The 27776-nt window shown below is 31.1% G+C and overlaps 2 protein-coding genes across 2 annotated transcripts; one reads left to right on the forward strand and one right to left on the reverse strand.

Annotated features, from left to right (window-relative positions):
* Window positions 1–16274: 16274 nt before the first annotated feature.
* Window positions 16275–22619, forward strand: LOC137814303 (casein kinase 1-like protein 6). Its single transcript, XM_068616959.1, has 14 exons — window positions 16275–17080; window positions 17201–17241; window positions 17861–17930; window positions 18235–18383; window positions 18468–18563; window positions 19362–19432; window positions 19838–19899; window positions 19991–20054; window positions 20176–20260; window positions 20709–20835; window positions 20939–21012; window positions 21090–21153; window positions 21409–21542; window positions 21888–22619. Exons 1-14 carry the CDS (start codon window positions 17005–17007, stop codon window positions 22131–22133), a joined length of 1359 nt encoding a protein of 452 aa, XP_068473060.1. The 5' UTR covers window positions 16275–17004; the 3' UTR covers window positions 22134–22619.
* Window positions 22620–23851: 1232 nt separating this feature from the next.
* LOC137814304 (vacuolar protein sorting-associated protein 2 homolog 3) lies at window positions 23852–27111 on the reverse strand. The gene is made up of 11 exons (XM_068616960.1): window positions 26973–27111; window positions 26780–26824; window positions 26605–26639; window positions 26445–26495; window positions 26239–26343; window positions 26046–26117; window positions 25101–25172; window positions 24911–24991; window positions 24442–24477; window positions 24296–24351; window positions 23852–24159 (listed from the first exon to the last, which is right to left on the reverse strand). The coding sequence occupies exons 1-11, from the start codon at window positions 27004–27006 to the stop codon at window positions 24108–24110; spliced, it is 639 nt and encodes a 212-aa protein (XP_068473061.1). The 5' UTR covers window positions 27007–27111; the 3' UTR covers window positions 23852–24107.
* Between the last annotated feature and the right edge of the window lie 665 nt (window positions 27112–27776).

Raw genomic sequence — 27776 nt, forward strand, 5'->3', positions numbered from 1 at the left:
TTGTAATCAATTAAAAAAATTATATATTATCAAATATTCATATTCATATCCAATAGAATTTTTTGTTAAAATCGGACGAGTTCGAAAAATATACTTGAATACAAGTTCATTTGTTAAACAAGAAGAAGACTTCAACATCTATTCTCTTTACTTTTATTTTGTTGCAATATTTTTTTTAATTGTCTTGTTTCTTCTTTTATCAATCTTTTCAAAAAAATTATGTTTAATTTAATGTTAAAAAATCAGTGAAGATAAAAAAGAGTTTTCATCACTTTTTCCTATATCCATACTGTCAAACACATAAATAACAGACTATAGAAATTTAAAGAGTTATTTTGTTTGTTTTCAATGGTAAAAACTAAAATAACCTTAAATAGAGCAAGTGTCAATATTATAAGAAATTTGGTATTATAATTTCAAGTGACATTTTTTTAAAATGGTATTTTTTGATTTGGTGTTAAGCAAAATAGGAAAGGTAGAAAGGGTTTTCTCCACCTTTTCCTATATTTATAAATGTGTATGGAAAAGTGAAGTTGTTTTTTAGTTTTGAAATTTCATAGTGTGATAGGACTAAAATAATCTTAAACAGAAAAAGTACTAATATAATAAAATTTCAGTTGTTGTAATTTCAACGGAAAGCGATGAGTTTTTGTTTTTCAAATTTCATATAGGCAAGCCTAAAATAACCTTAAATAAACATTTGTCAATATAATTAAAAAAAACATTATTGCAATTTCAGTTAATGTATTGTATAGATCGAAATGGTCGAAAAATTGGCCAAAATTGAAAAGTCAATAAGACTGAAAATCAAATAAAAAATAATTAATTAATTAAATAGTAAAATATTATAGCAAAACTCATTGAATAGGTATAAACATTGGGATATGTTTAATGAATATTAGGTACAAAAGGTAAAAACTTAATTGTGTTGTGGTCTAAGAAGTAAGTAGAATGAATTTTATCTCATAATTAATGAAAATAGATTATGGCTTTATCACCACATACTCTTACAGGTACACACATCTATTCGAGAGTTGACACTAAGACTAACGACCGAGAGTCAGTTGATCTAACACAATAAGAGAGTCCACAAATTATTTTCAAATCCAAATCCAAATAACGTGAACAATGTAACCGAAAGTCCAAACCCAAATAAAAGACTGAAACGTCGAACAGAGAAAAAAAAAATTGTTTGTTTCCAAACCCTATAAGAACACTTATCATCTCTTTTTTATATACATAAAATTGACTTAGATAGATTAGGTGTAATATAATAAAAAATTTGTTATTGTAATTTCAATTGACATATAGTTTTGTATAGATAACTATATTTTAATAAAATAATATTTATTTTTTATTTAATAAATTTATTATTTTCATCTCTAGAATTAAAAACAGTGATTATGATATATTAGTAAGTAAATTATATTGTAGGGATTTAAAATTATAATAAAAAAGATAGTGAAATGATAATTTTCAACGAAATCGTTATATCTATTAAAATTAAATTATTGAATAAAGAAGTAAACATAATATAAAAACTCAGTCGACAAGATATTAAGAAATTAAATACAATAATAAAGATAAACTAGAAATAATTATTTTATTTATATGAAATAATAAATATATAACTAAAATAAATCATATACTTAAAAATAATGTATTTGTTTTGAGACTAGAAATGTAACACCCCGAAAAATAACATCTAACTATTAAAATACAGGTTCTACATATTTTTATACAAGCATACAGTTTTTCAAAACATTTCTAATACATAATTAGGACACATAAAAATACAAATATTTACAATATAAGTTTCAAAATCAACACCCTAAAGCTCTTTAGATCCTCAAACACCTGTAAGATCATCTGCTCGTGTACGTAGTACAGTCATCGCAGTTCAAACACAACAAGAAAAGCAAGGGTAAGCTAGTGAAAATAAAATTTTATAATATACACAATTAAATCAAAAGAGAAAACCAAGTTACATGATCAATTTCTCAAATTATTCAATCTTCTTCAAATCTCAACAATAAAACGATCACATAGATCTCACATGGATCTACACATTAAGAATATTCAACAAACAACATCTTCCGAAAAACCCGTACTAAGTAAGTCCTACAAGAGACTAACACCTGATCCAAAGATTACCAGCGAATCCAACAGAAAGGATCAGGGTAAGTTCAATACAACCCAAGTCGTGCATCTCATATGTCACAGTGTGCATCACAGTGTGCATGAACTCCCTCATCAGCTTCTCACCACCTGATATCTTAGTCTATGTGACTTAGATCATCAGTGAAGCTCGGAGATCTTTGTTACCACATAGGCATCAATACTTAATACACAACAAACATCAGTCCATACATTATCCCAAATGTATGAATTCAATTTCATACCATTCTGTCATACAACATCATTTCAAAAGTAATCCACAATATTCAAAAGTATAATTGACATAAAAAAACAACACTTTAATACTAATCATCAAAACCTAACATTTCCACAAATTTAAATAATATATAAACAAACAACCCAATATATATAACACACAACATCCCTGCAAGAAAAATTGAATATTGGGACCACGTCCCTTCCGCATTCAGATCTTCTATCCTAGGGTGTTATTAAAAATTAAATTTAGTTTCCCTTACCTCAATTGCTTGCTTTCCAAACAACTTTTAGAATTTTATTCCCCACAGTCTGGATAAACTTCAAGATTTACGGGCCTAATGCAAGTTATCCAAACAAAACAAAAATTTAGTATATAATAGAATAAGTTGAGAGGATTAAACTTCTCAACTGACCCCACTAAGATTGATGACTAAATCCTAAGGAAAAATAGAGAACAAATGATATTTAGAGTAAAAATGAACTTACTCTGTTTGAAAATCTGATCGGGTAGAAATGTTCCTTAACTCGCCAGCTACAACATGGTCCGATCAGATTCTAAAATAGATGAAGATTGAGAGAGAAAATTAAGAGAGAGGAAGAGAAGAGAATATGGAAAGAGAGAGAGAAAGAGAAGAAAAAAAGAAGAAGAAAAGAACAGTGATGAAGGGGGCAGGTTCTCTGCACTTTTTTTTTTTTAACGCTGTCACATTATCTCCAACTACAAAAAATTTCGTCCTCGAAAATGAACTTACCAAGAAAGAGATTAGGGTATGATGCTCGTATCTCTTCTTCAATTTCCCAAGAGGAGTCTCCAGATATGAGATCCACAAAACTTTTACCATGGGAATACTTCTTCCACAAAGTTGTTTCACTTGTGAATCTAAAATTCTGATTGGCTTCACTTCAAACGACAAATTTTCTTTCACCTGGATTGAATCAGACTCTAGAATGTGACTGAGACCAGGTACGTACTTTCTTAGCTGGGATACATGGAAAATATTGTAAATGTTAGCTAAAGGAGGAGACAAAGCAATTTCATAAGACACAGGGCCTATTCTCCTGAGAATTTGATAAGGTCTTATGAACTTAGGAGTCAATTTCTTGGATTTGAGTGCTCTTCCTACACCAGTGAACGGTGTAACTCTAAAAAAGACATGATCACCCGCAGAGAATTCTAAAGGTTTTCTTCTTTGATCTGCATAAGATTTTTGTCTGCTGAGAGATGTTTTCAATCTTTCTTGAATCATTTTGACTTTCTCGTTGGTTTGTTGTATTAATTCTGGTCCAATTAACACACTCTCACCATCTTGAAACCAACACAGAGGTGTCCTACACTTTCTTCCATACAAAGCCTCGAAAGGAGCCATTCTTATGCTAGCTTGGTAACTGTTATTGTAAGTGAACTCTACCAAAGGTAGAATTTCATCCCAACTGCCCAAATGATCTAACACACAAGTCCTAAGCAAATCCTCTAAGGACTGGATAGTTCTCTCTGATGGTCCATCAGTCTGAGGATGATATGTTGAACTAAGTCTGAGTTTAGTCCCCAAGGCTTCTTGAAGTATTTGCCAGAATCTGGGATCTCTATCTGAAACTATGTTGGAGAGTACACCATGCAATCTGATTATTTCATTTATGTAAATCTGGGCAAACTTCCGCATAGAGGTTCTCAAGTCTATAGGTAGAAAGTGTGTTGTCTTTTTCAGCCTGTCCACTATGACCCAAATAGAGTCATGCTTCCGCAAAGTACGTGGTAAGTGGGTAACAAAATCCATTGAGATACTATCCCACTTCCACAATGGAATGTCTAATTGAGTTAACATGCCTCCAGACCGTTGATGTTCAATCTTTGATTTCTGACAAGTCAAACAAGCAGCTACAAACTTAGCTACATCATTCTTCATGCCATGCCACCAATAAGACTTCTTGAGATCTTGATACATCTTGGTCATTCCTGGATGTAAACTGAGTTTGCTTTTATGACCTTCAGATAATACTATTTGCTTTAGTTCATTATTCTCTGGTATGCATATTCTATTTTTGAATCTCAAAATACCATCCACTCCTAAAGAGAAGTCTTTAGCTTTGTCAGTATTTAATAAGTCCATGAAGTTCTTCAATTTTGAATCTTCCAACTTTTTCTCCTTCACCTTCTCCAAAAATTCATTACTTATAACAAGTGTATTACAATGAATGCAATTTGAAGACATGGAAACATCCAAAATCATACTCCTGAAATCTTCAATCAATTCTAGCTCTCTAATCATAAGTGACGACATTTGTATCTTTTTACGACTCAACGCATCTGCAACAACATTTGCCTTCCCAGAATGGTATATTAGCTGGAAATCATAGTTCTTTAAAAATTCAATCCATCTCCTCTGCCTCATATTAAGTTCCTTCTGGTCAAACAAATACCTCAAGATTCTATGATCACTAAACACATCAAAACTAACTCCATAAAGAAAATGTCTCCATATTTTTTAAGCAAAGACAACTGTTGTCAATTCTAGATCATGAGTTGGATAGTTTCTTTCATACACCTTTAACTGACGAGAAGCAAAAACAAAAACTTTCTTATTCTGCATCAAAACACAACCCAATCCCTAATAGGAAGCATCACAAAAAACTTCAAAAGACTGATTGGTATTAGGGATTGTCAATGCAGGAGCATTAGTCAACCTTCATTTCAACTCTTCAAAGTTTTTCTCACATTGTTCAATCCATTCAAAAGGATGATCATTTCTAGTCAATTGGGTCAAAGGAGCCACTATTTTAGAAAAGCCTTCTATAAATCTCCTGTAATATCCTACTAATCCGACAAAGCTTCTAATTTCTGTAACTGCTTTAGGACGCTCCCACTGAAGTACAACCTCCACTTTAGAAGGATCTACTAATATTCCCTGTGCAGAGATGACATGTCCTATAAAATGTATTTCTGACATCCAGAAGTCACATTTTGAAAGTTTAGCATATAACTGTTTTTCTCTCAAAATGTTCTGGACGGTTCTAAGATGTTATGCATGTTCTTCCCTTGTACGAGAATAAATCAAGATGTCATCTATGAACACTACCACGAACTTATCAAGAAAAGGTCTGAATATCTGATTCATATAATCCATGAAGATAGTTGGAGCATTGGTCACACCAAATGGCATAACCAGAAATTCATAGTGACCATACCTTGATCTAAAAGCAGTCTTCTAAACATCTTCCGCTTTCACTGAAATTTGGTGATAACCTAAGCGCAGATCTATTTTAGAAAAGACAATTGCTCCATGCAACTGATCCATTAGATCGTCAATTCTAGGAAGAGGATATTTATTCTTTATTGTTAACTTGTTTAATTGTCTATAATCTATGCATAAACGTGATGAACCCTTCTTCTTCTTCACTAATAGCACTAGAGCTCCCCATGGAGAAACACTAGGTCGAATGAATTGTTTCTCCAATAAGTCTTCTAGTTGTTTCTTCAATTTAGCTAACTCTGCCGGTGCCATTCGGTATGGAGAAATTGACACTGGGCCTGCTCCAGGAATCAAGTCAATTGCAAACTTTATCTCTCTCTTTGGTGGAAGACCAGAAATCTCATCAGTGAATACATCCATAAACTCCTAAACTACAAACATCTCTTTTTGTACTTTATCTGTAACTATAAAATAAGCCAAAAGCATAAAACATTTTGCACCTTCTTGTATATCTTTCTCAAACTGATGAATTGAGATAACCTGCATTCCTTCTAATCCAGGGAAAATTAACTTCTTTCGACCACAATCTATAAGGATATGATTAACAGACAACCAATCCATTCCCAAAATAACCTCCAAATCTTTTAGAGGTATACAAATCATGTTGATCTTGTATCTCTGCCCATCTATAATTACAGGACACTCAACACACATGGAAGAAGTTACTATAATACCTTCTGGTGGTGTAGATACCACCAACTCAAATTCTAACTCTCGAGCTGACAACTTAATTTTCTTAGCACAATCAAAAGATATAAAAGAATGGGTTGCCCCAGAATCAAACAATACAGATAATTGTGTTCCAAGGATAGAACAAATACCTCTAACAAGGCTATCGGACTGCGAAGCTTTAGCTCCACTAATAACAAAAACTCTGCCAGCAGCTTTGAGTTTTTTATTACTATTTTGTTGTACTTGCTGCACTCCACCAGAATTTGGAGCTTCGAATTGGACACGACAGTCTTTTGTTGCATGACCATACTTGTGACATCTATCACATGTCACATTTGACACTGGATGAGGGCAAAATCTAACAACATGTGGCCCACCACATCTAAAACATTTGAAACTAGGTGGTGATTGAGAACTGGGTCTTCCGTTGCTATAAGATTGAGGTCTGAAATAAGGTTTCTTTCTATCTTCATATTTGGGTGTGCTTCTAGAAGGTCCTCCCACTTGAAGCTTAGCAAGTCTGGTACTACTTTTCAAACTCTCCACTACTTTTGCTTTCTCCACTAGAGTAGGGAAATCTCTAATGGACATAGGAATCGCCACTTCTTTCAGTTCTTGCTTCAACCCAAACTCAAATTTTCTACATCTCCAAGCCTCAGTCATGGTCTGGGTGTAGAATCTAGCTAGGTGTTTGAACTTAGTAGCATATTCAGTGACTGAAAGATTTCCTTGTTCTAGCTGCATGAATTCAATTTCTTTTGCATACTTGACACTATCAGGAAAATACTCCTCCAGGAATCTTACTTTGAAGTTCTCCCAAGTGGCATCTTCTCCTTTGTCTTCCATCATTTGCTTCATGCCTATCAACCAAAACTCAACTTCTTCAATAAGCATATAGATGACATAAGATTCTTTCTTCAGGGCATTGAGTAGCTTCAAAGATTCTTTCTATGTCTCTCACCCACTGATCTGCTTCATCTGGATTTACCTTCCCATTAAACTTGGGTGGATTGTGTCTCAGAAAATCCTCCAAACTAAAGGTATGGGGTTGTTGATGAAGTTGAGATGCTTCAGCTGCTAATCTAGTAGTTTCTAATTGATGAAGGGCGGCCTGATGTTGTTGTGCCATAGTAGCACTCTGTTGTTGTAAGGTTGTTGCCATCATCTCTATTGCCCGAGCTAAGTTGGGCATATCTACTGGTGGAGGAGGAGTAGGGGGTCTACGTGCCATCTACTAAGCACATAAATAATTGGGTTAGAAATTACTAAAATTTCCATGTACATCTTTAAGACAAATTAACTTAAAAGAAATCATCACACAAAATATATACAAAACCAATCAAGACTTATCTCTAAAATGTACTCTAGCTACTTAGAATTAAGATAGAAAATAATCTTGATCTAGTCATGAGTGTGCACCCTCACCACTCTATCAAGATTCTTTTCATTCTTAATACTTTCATCTTTATTCATAACAATTAACTTGACTCGAACACAAACAAGATTTCAAGAAAAACAACTTTGTCAAACATCTTATTATAAACTTTTAACTAAGTCTTGAGGCTAGACTTAAACAAAAATCTACATGCAGGAGAAACAAAATAAACCCACTATCCTCAGGTTATCCTAAGGATGAACCGCTCTAATACCATTAAATGTAACACCCCGAAAAATAACATCTAACTATTACAATACAGGTTCTACATATTTCTATACAAGCATAAATTTTTTCAAAAACATTCATAATACATAATTAGGACACATAGAAATACAAATATTTACAATATAAGTTTCAAAATCAACACCCTAAAGCTCTTTAGATCCTCAAACACCTGTAAGATCATCTGCTCGTGTACGTAGTACAGTCATCGCAGTTCAAACACAACAAGAAAAGCAAGGGTAAGCTAGTGAAAATAGAATTTTATAATATACACAATTAAATCAAAAGAGAAAACCAAGTTACATGATCAATTTCTCAAATTATTCAATCTTCTTCAAATCTCAACAATAAAACGATCACATAGATCTCACATGGATCTACACATTAAGAATATTCAACAAACAACGTCTTCCGAAAGACTCGTATTAAGTAAGTCCTTCTAGAGACTAACACCTGATCCAAAGATTATCAGCGAATCCAACAGAAAGGATCAGGGTAAGTTCAATACAACCCAAGCCGTGCATCTCACATGTCACAGTGTGCATGAACTCCCCCATCAGCTTCTCACCACCTGATATCTTAGTCTATGTGACTTAGATCATCAGTGAAGCTCAGAGATCTCTGTTACCACATAGGCATCAATACTTAATACACAACAAACATCAGTCCATACATTATCCCAAATGTATGAATTCAATTCCATACCATTCTGTCATACAATATCATTTCAAAAGTAGTCCACAATATTCAAATGTCTATTTGACATAAAAAAATAACACTTTAATACTAATCATCAAAACCTAATATTTCCACAAATTTAAATAATATATAAACAAAACAACGTAATATATATAACACACAACATCCCTGCAAGAAAAATTGAATATTGGGACCACGTCCTTAAATTTAGCTTCCCTTACCTCAATTGCTTGCTTTCCAAACAACTTTTAGAATTTTATTCCCCACAGTCTGGATAAACTTCAAGATTTACGGGCCTAATGCAAGTTATCCAAACTAAACAAAAATTAGTATATAATAGAATAAGTTGAGAGGATTAAACTTCTCAACTGACCCCACTAAGATTGATGACTAAATCCTAAGGAAAAACAAAGAACAAATGATATTTAGAGTAAAAATAAACTTATTTTGTTTAAAAATCTGATCGGGTAGAAATGTTCCTTAACTCGCCAACTACAACATGGTCCGATCAGATTCTAAAATAGATGAAGATGGAGAGAGAAAATTAAGAGAGAAGGAGATAAAAGAATATGGAAAGAGAGAGAGAAAGAGAAAAAAAAAACAGTGGTGGAGGGACAAGTTCTCTACATTTTTTTTAACGCTGTCACAAAAAACACGACAAATAAAAAATATTTTATAAAAACAAAATCGAAATACATTTATTTATAAATACCAAAATATATTTAAATATTAGTTTGATTTTTAAAAAAAAAAAAATTCTATGGAATTCACCTCATTTCTTATTTCCATGTTGCATATGATGATAAATGCCTTTATCCGAGTGGGAACATTTGACTTCACCACGTTTTGTGTTTAAAGTTAGATTTTGTATTGATATAGTTTTCATTTTTTGATTATGCATTAAAGTCCCTGACATTATTTTTATGCACTTGCGTACCCTTTTTCTATATGCCGTGTGGTTTAGGCACAAAATTCTGAACTTCTTCTGACCCATGACGGTACACGGAGGCACGTTTCAAGTTCCCAACCTCACAAATCAATCATCATTAATAACATCTTTATTCATCAACATTCAACTCTCTCTCAATACCTTTGCTTTTTACCAAAACTAAACCTCTAAGCTTCATTTTAAATTCTTATTTTGCATTTCCTTTAGCCACAATGGATTAATATATAAACATAACTTTAACTTAGGACTTAACGTACTTCTAAAACACTCTATGTGTCATTCCAAGTTGAATTGACATTTTTTAACCATACGGTAAAATTTTATATATTAATCATTAAAATAAATAAAAATTTTAAAAATACTAAAATGGGTAATTTGTGTTAAAATAATATAATTTTAGTATAATCAGATATTTTAACTGCAATCATTTAGTTTGTATTGAAATAACACTGACAACACGATTTCTTGTAACTTTGACATAACTTAATTTTTTTATAATTTTAAAAATTTGACTCATAATTTTGTGAGATTGGATTTTAGTAAAAAATCCATTGAATTGTCAAAATCAACGAATGTTGCATGTCAAAATTTGTCGGATGAGTAACCGCATAATATTTGTGATTGAAAGCGGAGAGAAACGGATAATAAAACAAAAATAACATCATTTTTATATAAAAAATTAATAACTATTTAATGATTGAATTAATACAGAATTTAATATCGTAATACGTAGCTAATTGAATACTCTCGTACGGGAGTTTGATAATTTATATAACATTATAAATTTAAATATTTTTGTTATATATATATACGTATATATGTATGTATAAAATTTGTGTTTTGTATTATTGTACCGCTAACGATAGGAATACACATGTCTTAGATGAAAACCAACCAAACCATTTTAGAGAAGCTCACTCAATAGGTAACGTCTCATCTATATTCTAGTCATTAGATGTATTAACATAAACCATAGTTATCAATATACACTATATTTAACATAACACTGCAAAAATAAGTTTATAAGACAATATATAAGTCATCGAAATTGTAAAAGTAGATCTGGGTATTATATTATTGGACATGTGATTCAATCCAGGTGAAATGTATAATGAGAAAAATTATCTAGATGAAAATGATTGAGATTTGATGATAAATATTTTATTTGTAGAAAAAAAATTTATAACCAAGGAGTAAGAGGGAGAGTTTGGTTGAGTGTCATTCTAATTAATTTGTAAAAGGAATATTTCTCTCTTAGGATGATGGTAAATTTTCTATCTATTACCATTTACACTTTTATTTTTCCATCTACTATTTTTTTGTTTTTATTTTTCTATTTAGCATCTTTTTGTTTTTATTTCTCTATATAGCACCCTTTTATTTTTTATTTGTCTATCTAGCACCATTTCAAAAATAAATAAAAAATTATTATTTTTTGATAATTTTAATTTTGAATGCATTAAAAAATAAATATTTTTAATGTTTAAAATAGTTAGAAATATAATTAATGAATAAATAAATGAATTTTTACAAAAATAAAAATAAAAAGATAATAAATTTAAAATGTTTAGTTTAAAATCATTTTTTTTAATAATGAAGAAAATAAAAAATTAAATCCTACAACAACATAAAAGTTGAATCTATAACATAAATTAGTATTTATTTTTATTATTATTGATGATATACCCCCACTTAAGATACATCCCATGCTGAATAATTAAAAAAATAAAATTGCGAAGGGAAAATTTTACACTAATTAGTTATAACAAAACACTTATAAGAGTTTAAAACATCACATTTATTCTAAAACTTGAATTTGAGATGAAACAATTTTTTAAGTAAAAGTATTTTAGTTTAAACAATTTTTAAGTACAAGTATTTTACTAGTTATCATTTTTTTTGTTTAATGTTTTATAACAGGATACACTTTTATAAAATGAAAGATCTTTGGTATAAGTAAAAGTTTAGAATTTTCTACCTATTTTATAACATATTCATTTCAGTTATTACGAAATGAACTATTGACTTTGATATCACTATTATGTTCTTTACGGAAAAAATACTAGAGAAATTTAACATCATTGAATCATTAACAAACTCATATTGACTTTAATATCACTATTATGTTCTTTACGGAAAAACACTAGAGGAATTTGACACCATTGAGTCATTAACAAACTCATAGAAGAGACCAAAAACAACTTTCACCATAAGACCTTAAGGTGGTGAGTTTGTAGATCTTTCTCCTTATATGTTGCTCATCTCACTCATTTGTATTCAATTTGGGACTTCTAACTCACCTTGAGTTTTTAACATCATTTTTACATTAGGTTATTGTCTCGGGAAATTGAAAGACAACAATAATGGTACTAGAGTCAACAATTTGTCTTGATAACTAAATAAAATGAGTATGACATAGAGTGATACTTGTATCAAAAGTCTTTCTAGCTGAAGTTTAGGTTAGGTGTCTTGTTAAGATAAATGACTACAAAAGTAAATGATCTTAGAGGGACAATGAACTACTCTTGTGTCATTTAAGAGTGATAGTATCTTTGTACATGAAACTCGTACTTGAGGGAGAGATTGTTAGGAATTTAAGTGTGAGATTGAGTTCCATATTAAGTATAAATGAAAAAGTTAAGTACACTATAATATAAATTCTTTATTTTAAGGTTTTGAGTTTGATATGATATTATAATATTTTACATGAGTTATTAACTACTCAATACCACTCTAATTGTTTGAATCATTTTAAGATTTGGATTGAAAGTGGTGTAATGATCTTTTATATAGTTTATTAATAACTCTTGTGATAAATTCCAAAATATCGAACCAATAAACCAACAACATCTCACACTGAAAAAAAAAACACAAAAAAAAAATCTTTAATAAATAATAAATAACAAACTATTTACCAATATCAAGACTAGCTAAACATGATTTTCTCTAATCTACCTTCTCAAAACTATATTTTATCAGCATATGTTGTATTGATTCTTTAAAATTTATATAGAATTAAAAAAAAAATTAGAAAGATATAATTTATAATAAAACAAATATAGTCTAATTTTAAACTTTCTATTATTTATTCATTTAAAATTTATCTGTATATATTAAAATCTTAATTCTTACTACACAAGTCAAATCTCCTTCAATTTAGTATATATCTTAAATAACATGTTTTCGGTTGTATTATTTGCATAAAAAATTAAGAGATTAATGTTTATATTAATAGTGAAAAAAATTATCTTTTTGAATAAACTAAAATCATTGTTGATTTTACTTTTAATATACTTTTATAGAAGCTTGCAAAATTGTTTAATTTTGATAATTGAATTTTATATATTACATTAAATATTTTTTTTCAAAACCATAAAGTAATAAAGTAAAATAAAATAGTTTTCAATAATTTATTGTATTATACGTAGATATTTTAAATATAATTAAAGTAGAAAAACTAAAAAAATCTGAGAGAAAAAATAACATAATAAAAAAAAAACATTTTAAAGGTTGTTAAGAGATAAATAAATACAAAATACATGCACTAAAGCTTTGAGTTTTTTTTTAAAAAAAAATCAATTAGTACTCAACAAACTATTTTTCTTTTCATATATACTTTTATTAATCAATTATTTTTTTCTCTTTTATTAATTTTTTCTTATCTTTCCTTTTTTTTCTACCGTAATTCACTAGAGTTTTTTTATTTTACAACCAAGTCATGAAGTATGAGAAACAAACATTTTACAAGTAATTCTAAATTTCAAATGAATCTTAATACATCATAATTTTTTTTATATATAACACTAGTTCTCTTTGCTCCATCAAGAGTTCAAAGCAATTCAAAATATCTGTGTTTGTTCTACACTTTAGAGTCCTTTTATACAACTCAAAATGTTAAAGTCAATATGAAGTCACTACTTAATTAAAGAAGTATTAGGACCGTCAAAAGTCAACTAAATGGACTAACCATTCACTTTTTGAACTATAAATGAGTCAATTCAACATGATTCACTTTTTGACAAGTCAAGATTTGTGCAAATTCAACTCGACTCATCATCTGTTAGTGAGTTGATTCACTTAAATATGTTTTATTTTTCTAACTTATTTTAAGTATTTATTGTAGTGGGTTGACTTGATTCATATTTATAGCAAGACAATCAAATTGTTCACCTATTTCACCAAACATTAATCACAATTAAGAAGTAACATTATAAAGGTAGTAAGTGAAAATCAAGAGTGTTAACATATCCAAACACTATTAAACATTATTATATTCTTTAAAAAGATCATAATGCCCAAACTACATATTTAAAAATAGTAAATAATTATGACAAGAAAATGTCAAAAAATAATAAAGTGTTGTTGATGGTGGATTACGATTCAATTCACTTTCAAATCGATTTGAAACCATTTAACCTATAAATTAAGTGAATAATATTCACACATTTGAAGAAAATTATATGTTTTCTAATCCAACCCGACTCAAACTCATGATAAGTTAGGCTAAATCACAAATTTGAACTCATTTTCGCATGTATAAATATAATCAATGATTTTATCACCCTTTCTTCCTTCTTAAAAACCAAAATTACTTAGAATTACAAAAGTATTAAGGTTAATAATAAAAGATTGATTTCTTATTTAGTAAATTTTAAAAAATAAAAATAAAATAAAAATATTTTTAGTTATAGTGAACATGTTTCCCATGCATAAAATCAAATGATAGAAATGTGAGGTTAATTTTTAAAAAACATCAAAGATGTGAGCATTGAACAATATAAACTTTAATTAATAAATAACTTATATGTATACAAGTGTAGAATTAGTTATATCAAACTCCAACAAAAGTAAAATTAGCTACACAACCATTTGTAGCAACAAAATTGAGAATGGAGATATCTAAAGCTTCCTAACAACCACACACATTGATACTTTTCAATATTCTATAAGTCACTTCTAGAATTAGGTTTTCAAAACTTTTTCCTTAATCTTGATGCTAAGTGCCATTTTTCCCATTCTTAGCTTGGTGAGGTAAGCAACACAAGGATGTTTTTTGTTTTCTACTACCATCAACACCTAAAATTTGGAGAAAAGAGTGACACAAAACACAGCCTCTATCACATGATTCCAAGTGCCTAAGAAGAGTTGGACACTTGATCATATCAGCATGAGAAAAAATCCATACTAAATATTTTTCTCTATTTCTAATTTCCCATTTAGATTTTTACTTGAAATTTAAAAATACTTATTATTGCAAAAAACAACAATACTTGTACAACATACAAAAAAACACTTCTTTATTATAAAAGGCCCAAATAATTTTGTTTTCAATTGATTGCAATCGTGTACTCTATAATGGTACACAACCTTCATCATTATGTTTTTGTTTGGCCAATTCATTAATTACTATTTAGCTTTTTGTTGAGTGGAATAATAGGGTTTATGATGGATCCCACGTTCCTCTCTCCCTATAAGTCACTTTTTTTTCGTCTTCCAATTATTGTTTTTTATATAATTAACGTGTCCCATATCTACACGGGTATAGATTTTATGCACTCGTGACACCTTCATTGTACAAAACCTTTGAAACTTCACCCTTTTTTTCACAATAACCATAAAATATTTTATTTGTTTTGTTGGCTTTATACAAAACTATGTTCCTTCATCATATGCTAACATTTTACTTTATTTAAAACATGATCAAAATATTAACTTTTGCAAGTGATTAATAAAGACTAACGTTGATTAAAATTAACACATAAATAGAATGAGTGCAATTTTGCACACCAAATCATTCATAAATTACGCTAAACATTTTTTCTTTTTCACCATTGATTTTTATCAAACAAGGGTAGTTTATTCTTAACGGCATCATTGCTGCTATGAAAAGTGAGGCGAAAAGGTTTAAATTTGAAATTAAGAAAAAGGAAAAAAGAAGAAGTTGTCGTTCATATAATTTTTTTTTTTTGAAGAAGGTTATTATTTAAACAATAAACCATTGTTTAACAGTAAAAGGTTTATAAAAAAATCAGTAAAAGGTTCACCCAATTTTGCATAGTAATGAGAAGTAAATTCTTAAAACAATTAAGAAAAAACTTATTTCAATGACGTTAAAAGTACTCCGAAAAACACTTCCAAGTTCCGTTTAGCTAAAAAGTATAATATTATTCCTTATATTAATGAGTTAACTTAATTCACTCATTAGTTGAAACTTGAAAGCAAATGCAAGTTCTAAATATCAAACACGATGAATTATAAGATTTTTATTAATCGATTTTTTTTTTTATATATATATATATATATATATATATATATTACCCAAATTATGAATTCACGAGGATGAATATTCATTATCCGTACATACCTATAAAAATCAAATTGTATAGAAGTCAATTTGGAAATAATGTTATGAACTGACTACAGAATGTGATTTTTTTGGAAAAAAAAAGAAAATTCCAAATGTAATTTGAATATTATAACTGAGATTGTAAACACTTTTTAAGATGAAAAAGAAAAGGAAATAAATTAGTAATGGAAAGAAGGGAAGCAGTTTGACTAGGAATGGGAGAGGTTCAGAGATAGAAGGGATCGGTTAACGCATCGTCGTGTCACAATCTACCAAATTTCTTTGGGAACACAGTTTCAGTGAAAAACAATGATAAAACGAAGATAAAAAAAAAAGTAAAGAATTATTAAAATAAAAAATTAATTTTAAATACAACGAAAACACGCCAACGATTACTATAATCTTGCCAGCTTTTCCTTTTTCACATTCTCTCTCTGTCTCTGTCTGTCCCTCTCTTGCTCTCTCTCTCTCCAAAGTCCATACTTTTTGATTTGTGGAATTACTCTTGTTCCTGGTTCAGCACAGCCTCCACAATCTCCTCCTCTTGCTCTTTCTCTTTTTGTATTTTTACAATAAAAAGATTCAGTTTTGTGTGTTGTTGCTGATACCCATTAGCATTTTGTGTTCTGGGTCAATGCGGTCATCTTCTCTGCAAATTAGGGCTTCAATCAGTGGTCTGGGGTGATCGATTCTGGCTTATGAGTGGATAAGAAATGTAGTTGGAAAAGCTGGTGTGTATTCTGAATAATAAAGATTTCATCTTCATTGTTGGGGATGTTACAAATTTTGTAAATTTAGCATCTTTTTTTATTTGCCCCTTATCCTGGATTTGTTCTTTATTCCCCTTTCACGACTAATCGGACGACTAGATTAGGAAATCTCATTGGATTTGAGTGGATGCTCCAATAAAGGTTGAAATTTTTGACCTGGTGGACCCCTTTGTGCACATAATTAAGTGGTGGAATTTGGAACAAATCTGAGCAGAAAAGTTTCGCTGAAGTTACTGGTGAGGGTGTATTGAAGGTCTTTTAGGATGGATCATGTTATTGGTGGGAAATTTAAACTGGGAAGGAAAATTGGGAGTGGGTCTTTTGGGGAGCTTTATATTGGTATGTTCATGTTTTTGCTCCCTTTTTCTGTATTACAGTAATTATAATATTCCTTTTAAAGCATTTCCATAGATAGTTATGTGGTTTGTAACATATTTTTTTTCCTATCATCTTTGTCAGCTGTCAATATACAAACTGGAGAGGAGGTGGCTATCAAGCTGGTATGTTAGTTCTCTTCTCTTCAATATTTTAGCTCTCTTTTGAGTCTGGATGTGGTAGAATGACTAATTAGTTAACCCTTATATGAATTTGTAGAGATCCATTGATGTGTTCCTGTTTCTAATTCCATTTGTCTAATATGTGCATACATGAACTAGTCAGTATTTCCTTGATTTAATCCGTGGAACATGGTTTTAGACCGTATAATTGTCTTGCACTAGTTGTAGTGCTTTAGAACTCTCCTAATTTTTTTTTATCAATGTTAAGAGTTCCAATAAGGATACGTGACAATTGATTTGAGATGTAGTTTATTACTGTCAGAGTAACTAACAGAGGAAATAACATCTCTCTCCTGCATTTTTACTGAGAAATGGTTAAGGTTTTCAAGAAATCAATAAGATTACTTTATGCATTTCAGTGGCATGTGAAATGCTACATTATCTTGCTATGGGTGTAGCGCATACTTGGTTCCCATTATTACGCTGCAGTTTATCTTAGATTGTTCATCGTATTCTTTCTTCTGTGTTTTCATAGTTTTTTTTTTAAGTTTATGATATTTGTCTGCACATTATTTATCTGTGTTTGTTCTTAACCCACTCGTCCTCTCTGTAAAATTTCTAGGAACCTGCGAAGACCAAGCATCCCCAGCTTCACTATGAGTCAAAATTGTATCTGCTTCTTCAAGGAGGAAGTAAGTCTAAATCTCTATTTGTTTTCTTTTCCCCCCCATTTTGGTACTAGTTGTATTAGGCATTACCTCATGCTAAAGTTTCACATTAAAATTATTTCTCAATCGTTCTGTTGTGTGAATGCGTGTTGCTGTCTTTTTGAGTCTAGAGGATATAGCTTAATACATGTCCTGAATCTTCTTCTATTTATGAAACCCAAATCATTAGTCTCAAACTATTCCCTCAAAGTTACGTGAGACTGAAAAAGTTTCTGAAAACAAATAAGATTTTTTCTTTTGAGTAATGCAATTTGGTTCCTTCTTGAAGCGGGGATTCCCCATCTCAAGTGGTTTGGAGTAGAGGGAGATTACAATGCCATGGCAATCGATCTTCTTGGACCAAGTCTGGAAGATTTGTTCAATTATTGCAATCGGAAGTTAACATTGAAGACAGTGTTAATGCTTGCTGATCAATTGGTGAGTCCATGTGGCCATCATTATCTAAGCAATGTACCTTACTTCGTGATACTAATGTTTGACTTGCTTAATACTGTTTTTCAGATTAACAGAGTTGAATATATGCATTCTAGAGGCTTCCTTCACCGTGACATTAAGCCAGACAATTTTTTGATGGGCCTAGGACGTAAAGCAAACCAGGTATATTATTTTGTTGAAAATGCCTTCTTTCTTCATCTTCTTGTTTTGGAAGATTTTGGTTGTTATTTTATCATTTTTCATATGAATGGAAACTAAATAACTCATGTTAGTATTACTTAGACATGATGTCAAAACACATTTTGGAATTCAAATGTGCAAGACTACTGAAGTACTTACCTACAACAGAATTGGATTAATCTTTGTAAGAGAAGACATAAAATGGTGTTATGCTACTAAGTATCTAAGAAAGTAAGTTTGATAAATTGAATTATTCTTTATAGTTCAAGAGAAGGCATAAAATGGTGTGATGCTACTAGTATACAAGAAGATAAGTTTGATAAACTTGCTTCAGGAAGAAGAAAAGGAGCAGAATGTTTATCTTTGCTAGGATGGGGAAAGAACCTTAAAAAATACAATTCATTTGAAAAACTGCGAGTCAGGTGGTTATTCTATTTTGTCCTGTTTTGTACCTAATTGTGTAGGAGTGATTAAGTTTAGGTTTAGGAGTCGCTTTCTACAAAAACCATGAAACAGTACCTTGCATGTCATGCTGCTTCAGATTTTGGCTTGTCATGGCCTCTTCCACACCTTGAAACTCACAACACATTCCTCTGCCTCTTTTCTAGTCATTTCAATGAGTTATTTTCTTTTCTTTTTGCCTTCAATTCTATTTCAGTGTAATTCTTTGGTGCCACTAAAATAAATGATTGATATATTCTGAATTGAACCATTCTATTTGATCATCCAAATTCCAGTTCTTTTAACTATGTTCTTGTCATGCTGGATATCTCATTTCAGGTTTACATCATCGACTATGGCCTTGCAAAGAAATATAGGGATCTTCAGACACATAGGCACATACCATACAGGTAAATTTTGTCATCATTATTTCAGGATATTGAGGTGTAGTATATAAAATTTTAACTAGCACTTTAGGGAAAAAAACGTTGTGGTATTTATTTGTGTCTTCCTTTGATTTAAGCATTTCTATCACATCACTTTTGTAGGTCCTGTACCCTTTTTCAAGTGGATAGTCTTTACCTAAATTTAGGTAGTATTGGTATCATTCACTCACTACAATGATTAATGATAATATTAATTGGCATCACTGTCAAATATTGTGGATGTGGTTGTCCTTGCAACCAAGCACAACTATGCAAATTGCAAAATTCATCTTTCAGTCTATTTTTCATTTCAGTAATATAGTTCTATTTCTTAATTTTTTTGCAAAATTCACATTTCTTTTCTTATTAACTGTTGTCTTTCTTGTTCAGGGAAAACAAGAACCTTACAGGCACAGCTCGGTATGCAAGTGTTAACACCCATCTTGGAATCGGTGAGTAATATGTTGTGAATTTGTGGTGGTTCATTCTTTTTTTGTGTGTTGACAACAAATAATTAGAACTTTTGCTTTATTTTTCTGGCAGAACAAAGCAGAAGGGATGATCTGGAATCTCTTGGTTATGTGCTCATGTACTTCTTAAGAGGAAGGTCAGATAATTGATAGACACATCTCTTTACCCCGTACATTAGAAATTTATTGTGTTTTTCTTTATGTAGTTTATAAAAAATTGTTATTCTCATATATTTCCATTGTACAATTTTTTTTCAGTCTTCCTTGGCAGGGACTGAAGGCTGGCACCAAAAAACAAAAATATGATAAAATCAGTGAGAAGAAAATGTCAACTCCGATAGAGGTAATGATAATTAACTGGATCAGTGCAGCTTTTGGATAAATTTGATACTCCCTCTGGATCTTGTGTTTTATGCTTTGATTTTGGTTGGATGTTGTTGAATGGTGTGATCTGCAGTTGGACCTGGATGTACGTATAGGTTTAGAAGATAAGTTAGACCTGAGAGCCACTCCCATAATAGTTTGACTTCTAATGTGAATACTTATGAGCAAAATGAACTGCTTGTTTCTCCTGTGCATTAAACTATATTTAGTTATCTACAAATATTGAATGATGTTATTAACTAAATCCTCATGTTAATTTTCACATTTTAAGTCTTAAGTTGTATATGCTTTGCATTCAACAATTGGCAAAACTTGCCTATTGTCTATTTTACCTTTCTTTCCTCTTCTGTTATAGCTCACAATTTTATTGGTCCTGTTTTATTATTAATATTGTGCCTGTATAATAGGTGCTTTGCAAATCGCATCCCTCAGAGTTTGTATCATATTTTCACTATTGCCGATCGCTGCGGTTTGAGGACAAGCCTGATTATTCATATTTAAAGAGGCTTTTTCGAGATTTATTTATTCGAGAAGGTATTGCACATGATATCTAATTTGTAAATTAGCATTCTGTATATTTTGATGAAAACCTAGTATGTTAAATGGATGCAAATTGATCTGGACATTCTTATTGCAGGCTATCAATTTGACTATGTTTTTGATTGGACTATATTGAAGTATCCACAGATTGGTGGCAGCTCTAGAGGGCGCGTTAGTACTTTTATATCATGCTTGTTTGGGTTTTTCTTTCTGCTTGAGGTCACTTACTATAATTGTTTTGATAACAGCATGAAAGTGGCAAGGCAGCTATGCATGCAGGACCATCTGTACAAAAGCCAGAAAAGATATCAGGTCCAATCTCTTTCAGCCAAATAAGATGATGAAATTTGTTATCCTTCTAATTCAAAACAATTCTGACTCCTGGTGATCAGAAGTTAATATATTCTATGACTTCCATCTTCCGAATTTCAGAAAATAGATAGTCTGAAAACATTAAGCCATATCTATCCTTTTCATTGTACATGTCAATTGTGGTTGAACTACTGTACCTTTCTCAAATTTATTTTTGTATATCCCATGGTCATTCAAGTCACTTGTTCATTTCAGTTGGGAAAGAGATTCGTGAAAAATTCTCTGGTGCTGTTGAAGCTTTCTCTCGAAGGAATCCAACAAGTTCCAGTCCTCGTGGTGATCACTCCAAACATAGGGGTTTTGATGAAGTAGCAGTGCACAAGGATGTGGTAAGTTCTGTTTTTTAACAATTAAATTCCATTATTCCTCACATGAAGATTCCACTGTTTTCAAAACATGAGAGTTTTGTAAATATGTTGCATGCAATCATTTGTTATCAATTTTTATATTTGATTTTTTAGTTGTGGAGTATTCCCATCACGGAAATAATGGTGAAAGTTGTCAGTTAAATAATGAGTTAGTTTGTTTATCTTCAGACCTTTAATTTGTCCATCATCATCATCTAAGCAAAGATCCTTTGTTCGTCTTTTGCTTTTGCCATTTTAATTATGCCTAACGCCTATATATATATATTTGTTTATATTTCTATTGACATGTTAACCTTGTCTTTGAAGTATCATGAAGAGAAGGGACGGAATTCATCTCGATATGGCAGCAGTTCAAGAAGAGCCATAATCTCATCATCAACCAGGCCAAGTTCCTCCGGGGATCATACTGACAGTCGTACTGGCCGGCTCACCTCAAGTGTGAGCCGTCCATCTACTAGAAACGCTCAACCGACATACACGCGGTCTGGATCTACCAGAGGCAACCGCGATGATCCCCTCCGGAGTTTTGAGCTCCTCTCTATCAGGAAGTAACAAGTATATTTAGTTTCATTTGTTGCAGAGACATTTTCAAAATTCTAATGCACCTGTTTATCCCAGAACTATTGATCTCAAGCTTTTTGGAATCATGTTCACGTATATTATTGAATTGCCATGAGCCATGAGGTTATAAGCAACTTCATTTGCTGTTACCATTCTGTGGACCAAGGTGGACTATTTTCTGCCCCCTCCTAGATAGAGCCTTCTGAAGAAGATTTCTCGGTGTTGTATCATGTTCCTAAAACATGCTCCTGAGAACTCAACCAGGGTCCTCTCTTGTTTACTACAAAAACTTGTTTTCTTTTTTCTATAAAACAAAATAGATGAAAGTAGTGTTGTAGTTTATGATACATTTGTTATTGTCTCTTCTGCATTCAGACTCAACACTGCCTCTATGTTTCCCTTGCTATGAGAGTGGAATTAATGATGTTAGAAAATGGTCTCAACCAGTTAGAGCTGTTTGAGATATTTCAATCTTCATTTCTCCTGTAGCTTTATGTGGTGGTGTTAGTTTTAACATTTCTGGTGTTTGGTTAGTTGGTATGATTTCCTCAAAATAAATTTGTTTTAGTAGATATATCTAACGAGATTATTTTATGTGAGAGCAAGAAAAAAGAATGGTTCTTAAATGTTATCATGGATGGTTAAGATTTGAATATACAAGTCATTATGTTGCATGATGAGCATTTATTTTACTTGTAGTTTTGATTATCAAAGTATAATTGTACGAGTTAAATTTATACTTGTTTTTCTATAAAAAAGTGTCTCGTTGGATAAAGGTGTGTTGTATGGTTTCCATTATTCACTAATTATGTTTTATGGTATTTCATTAATTTTCTTTTTCAAGGTAACATAACATTATATTCATGCAACAATAATTACCTAATACAATTGTTCTAACAGATTATTTTAAGGACAAACATGATATTCTCCAAGGATAAATATAGAGTATTTGAGGACAAATATGAACAGATACAGTATTTCATTAATGGTTATTTATTTTTAGTTTCTCTCTCTCTCTCTCTCCTATATATGTATATTCTTGTGTTAAAAAGTGAATTCTTGTAAATAGTCTGATTATGTATAGTGATTTAAAAATAAATGGACGTCTTTGAATTATTTAAATTATTACCAATTAAGATCTTATAATTCAAGTTATAATTCAATTCCATTTAAAAAATTATATACAAGTAATTCAATTTTTAAGAACTAAACCATTAAAACAAAACAATTCAGTTTTTTTTTATTCCCTTTTAAAGCATTGTTTTAATTCAAATAGTCAACCACATGGACTATTCTACTTTGAAAGTTTGATACACACCAAACAACTTAAATTTTATATATTCCCAAATGTCAGAAATCAAACTTCAATCACTGTAAGTGATGCGAGTCACTTACTACAATCTCCTATTACGAATAAAAGAAGTAGCGATAATTCAATTTTAACTTTTAGTTTTTGTTTAACCCAATAACACTTTTCAAGTTAATTAACCCCTAGTTATTTCTTAAACTAAAAAGCATTGTCTATGACAGTAAGTAAGACACCAGAGAATGCTTGCATTTTGTCACAAATGGATATTTCAAATTTTTGTTAAAGCTTTGGGAATCAACTCTTGATAATGCAAGGCCTACATAGAATCAATGAATCTACAAATGTTCAAGCTATATTATCATTTTCCCTTGCTTTCATTCCAAACAAGCACCAGGACCCATAATCTGAAAGCTTTTTCTGCCAGCCAGAACATTAATTAACGTGGCAATTTACATAAAAATAGCATCAAACTAAAGACAATATATTATTCTTCATGCCCCCAACCACAACCTCTACAAGTAAATTGCCATCTCAGCAATTTTGATATATCATCATTCATACATGATTATGTCAAGGATGTATGTACACACTCAACTTGTGAAATCCCAATAAAACATGAATTTTTGTTTCAAACTATCACAATCCCAGGCAAAAAGTTATGGGTTTCTAAGAGCTGCCAAACGCTTCTCAAGTTCGTCAATGCCCGAGCTGCATCAAATTTACAAGGTCAAATAAACTTTAATAAAAAAATAAAATGACTAAATTTTTATTTATTCATGCAAAATAGACACATGGTCCAAGTTAAATTCTTTAAAAAAAATGAACAGAGTTAGACAGAAGATACCTGCTAACATCTTCCGTATTCTTTGTTGTAACTCTCCCTTTGGGAGCGGCTGATAACTGCCAGAGTTCAAATATGAATCACATTAAGTCAAGCAAAAACATTATGACATGAAAGGAGTGCAAAGATTAAGAACAGCATATTCCTACCTGTGAGGCAACATCCACACCAATTTCATCCAGCACCTGAAAAAAGAATTCAAGTGAAATTGTCACCAATTTTGTTTTGTAATTTGAAAAAGAGATGTGATGATACCCAAACAATAAGACCTATCTCAACAAGATTATGGAAGGACTAGCCTAATGGCCTCAATTGACCAACCTAGTTCACTTCACCCAGGGATAAATAAGGCTGGGTGTTTTTTCTTATTGATTCTTGATTGCCCAGAGTGTTGTTGGTGTGGTTAGGACCTAAATTTGGACCAATGATTCTAGCACACCTGACTAATCCTCAAGAATTGTAACAAGATACATTTGTTATTCTTCCTAGTAAACAACTTTATGTGAAATAATGTCCAATATCACTCTTTAATTATTTGAAAAAATTAGTAAAAACCCTGCAAACATTACAGCATACATATTATTTTTTGAAGTTGCAATAGAAGATAATAGAGATTACCTGATTTGTCAGTTCATCGGTTTCCTCTTCAGCTTCATCATTATCCAAGGCATCATCTATGGCATCCGACATCATTTCAGTCTGCTCATAAATTATATAGCATTAAAGTCCAGAAGTTGTTGATTGAAACAACACAATGATTCCTGTTTTTTCTAACTTCAAAAATTAGTAAAGCAAAACATCATCTTACAGTCATATCCATCTGTGCTGATTGTTTCTGGAAGTCCTGTATAATTTTAGCCTGCTTAGCTGGTTCCATTTGCTGCAATGAATCTTCTAATTTAGCACAGGGGAAAAAGAATAAAAATGGAAGCAGAGTTTAAAGACTTCGATTTCAATGTTTTATTTTTTTCAGAGGAAGTTAGAAAAAGTGCTGTTATCATTGCTGTTTCCAGATACAGTATTTTTCCTTTGAGTTTCTCCTCAATGTGGGATATATCCATGCCATCCAATTTTATCTTCTTCTAATTCTCATTTCCTTCCCTCATGTGTGCAGTGATAGGAGGGGAGGAGGGCAGTAATATCTTTTATAAAATTTAGCAAAAGAACAATGCCATGTCCTTGACTATTCTGTGTAATAAAATCTAACAAACCCCTCAGTAAACCCTAAATATGAATAAACTTTATGCACCAAACCCTCAACCTTTTACAAACTTGCAGATGGATCTATGAATAAACATCAAAATGCATTTGCGTTCACATATCTGTATTGGACATATATATTATACCATTACTTTTAGATACTTCACCGATATGTATTTTTGAAGTATATAAGCCTTCAAAAAATTTAATTCAGCCAAACTAAGTCATAGAAGTACTGTTTGAAGGCAATAAGGCAAAAGATTCATGAAGTCAATGTAACCACTTTTATTTAATAATATTGAAGAAGTATGCCATTAATGTGGATTTGCAAAATAGCAACTGTATATTTAGTTCCATGATTTTTTTGTACATAACCTGCATGTAGCATATCCTATAAACTTTAGAAGTAGTTGTATTATATCACTATATTGGATGCAATAGTATTCAATACACATCATATATATGGATCATAGAGAAACCTAATCAAATGTAAGGACAAATATACTATGTAAGGACAATATACATATTTAAAGTATAAGATTGAATGTGCTACCTTATTGATAGCTGCCATTGCCTTTGTAGCGCCTTTCATGCCAACAGCAACAGAAGAATGGGCATGCATCGCCTGCATCAAATTACAAGCACAGCCAATACAGGGCAAATAAATCATGCACCTACTCAAACACAAGTAGCAAAAGAAGACAAATAAACACATTACAATAAACAAAGGCTCCATCGACACGTACCTGCGTGTGAGTTGCTATGCCTCTCATCTGAGCTCTACTACCTTGAAGATTCGCAATTTGTTGCCTAAGCCTGACCAACTGGCGTGCTAGAATTTTAGTAGCTGCCTGAAAACAAAACATTCAATTTTAAACTCTGACCAAGTGATCAATGTCTGCAGACAAACGCAAAAAACCCCCCAACTGTGAGCATGAAATGCAGATGATACCTCATTGCCTGTCTTAGCAGTTCTCTTTATCTCAGCAAGAAGCTTCTTTTCCTGATACCACAAACACATGATTCATATTATATAAATATAACACACAAGTTGAGATTCGAAAAAAAGGATAATCACATTCACTCGTTAAGTAACTACGAATATGACATACTTCCAATTGTAGTGCTCCAATTTCCTTCTCCACACCTGAAATAAGGAAACATTTTATTATCACATAAGTAGAAATCTCACACCTCGAACTTATTCTGACAAAAAATGATCATAACCAAGGTAAATTGATTGATGAAAGGGTTTATGATATGAAGTTGACTGAAACATCACATCACCTCTAGTGGCGTTCGCCATTTCTCGTTTACTCTCACGAAGGGCCTCTGCAGGAAATAGAAACAAGGGCTTTTAACCAAACCAAAACGTGAAAACTAATCGGAAACGCAAGCATCCCAAACATGACGCTAATCTAACTCTGATTAGCTGAGAGAGAAAGCGATAATTTGGCAGAACAACAACAAGAAGAAGAACCTTTGGCAGTGGGTTTCTTGGAGAAGATGTTCATGGCGATCGGTCACCGTGGAATGGAATTAGGAAGAGACACGCACAACACAACGATGAAAGATCCTCGTAATTTGTTAATCTAATTTTCATGTTTTTTAATATATATATTTATTTATTTTCCTCTTTCACTTTTTATTTTTTTAAGATTTTAGTTATTAGAAACCGCGTTGGTTTGGTCCACCATTTTAACCATTATTTTTATTAAACAAATGATAATATTTATTTCCCTCTCCAAAATAAATTTGACATTTAATTTTGTAAAAAATTAGTTTAGGGTTCACTCCGGGCGAAAGTGATTAATTCACCAATTATTTGTTTGTTCCATGGAAAACATTTCTACCATATCACCACCTTTTAGTTTGACGTTAAAGATTCAGTTTGGTTGAATAGAGTAAATTATTATAAACTTTTTCACATATATATTCAATTCTTATTAATAAAATGAAATAAAAATAAAGAAGTGGTTAGAGAAAATAAAGGAGAAAATAACAAATTATCGATATCAAAGGGAAGAGAGATAAAAAAAAGTGTAGGTTAAACAAGAAAGAAATTGTGTCATGGGCATTAACTTTAAACGATTTTTTTTTTCATTTCTCGTTTCTCCAGAACCTAACTGTAATTAAAATAATTTTTTGAATTGACATGGAATGGAGAATGAAGATATGTCTATATATAATGTCAAAACACATAAGGAAAATAATAATTGATTTAAAAAAATTATATTCCATCGTCTTTCAATAATATCTCTTTCATTGTCAAACATTCTTAAAA

This window comes from Phaseolus vulgaris, chromosome 1, assembly GCF_000499845.2.
Source record: "Phaseolus vulgaris cultivar G19833 chromosome 1, P. vulgaris v2.0, whole genome shotgun sequence".
In the NCBI taxonomy this organism is placed as follows: Eukaryota; Viridiplantae; Streptophyta; class Magnoliopsida; order Fabales; family Fabaceae; genus Phaseolus; species Phaseolus vulgaris.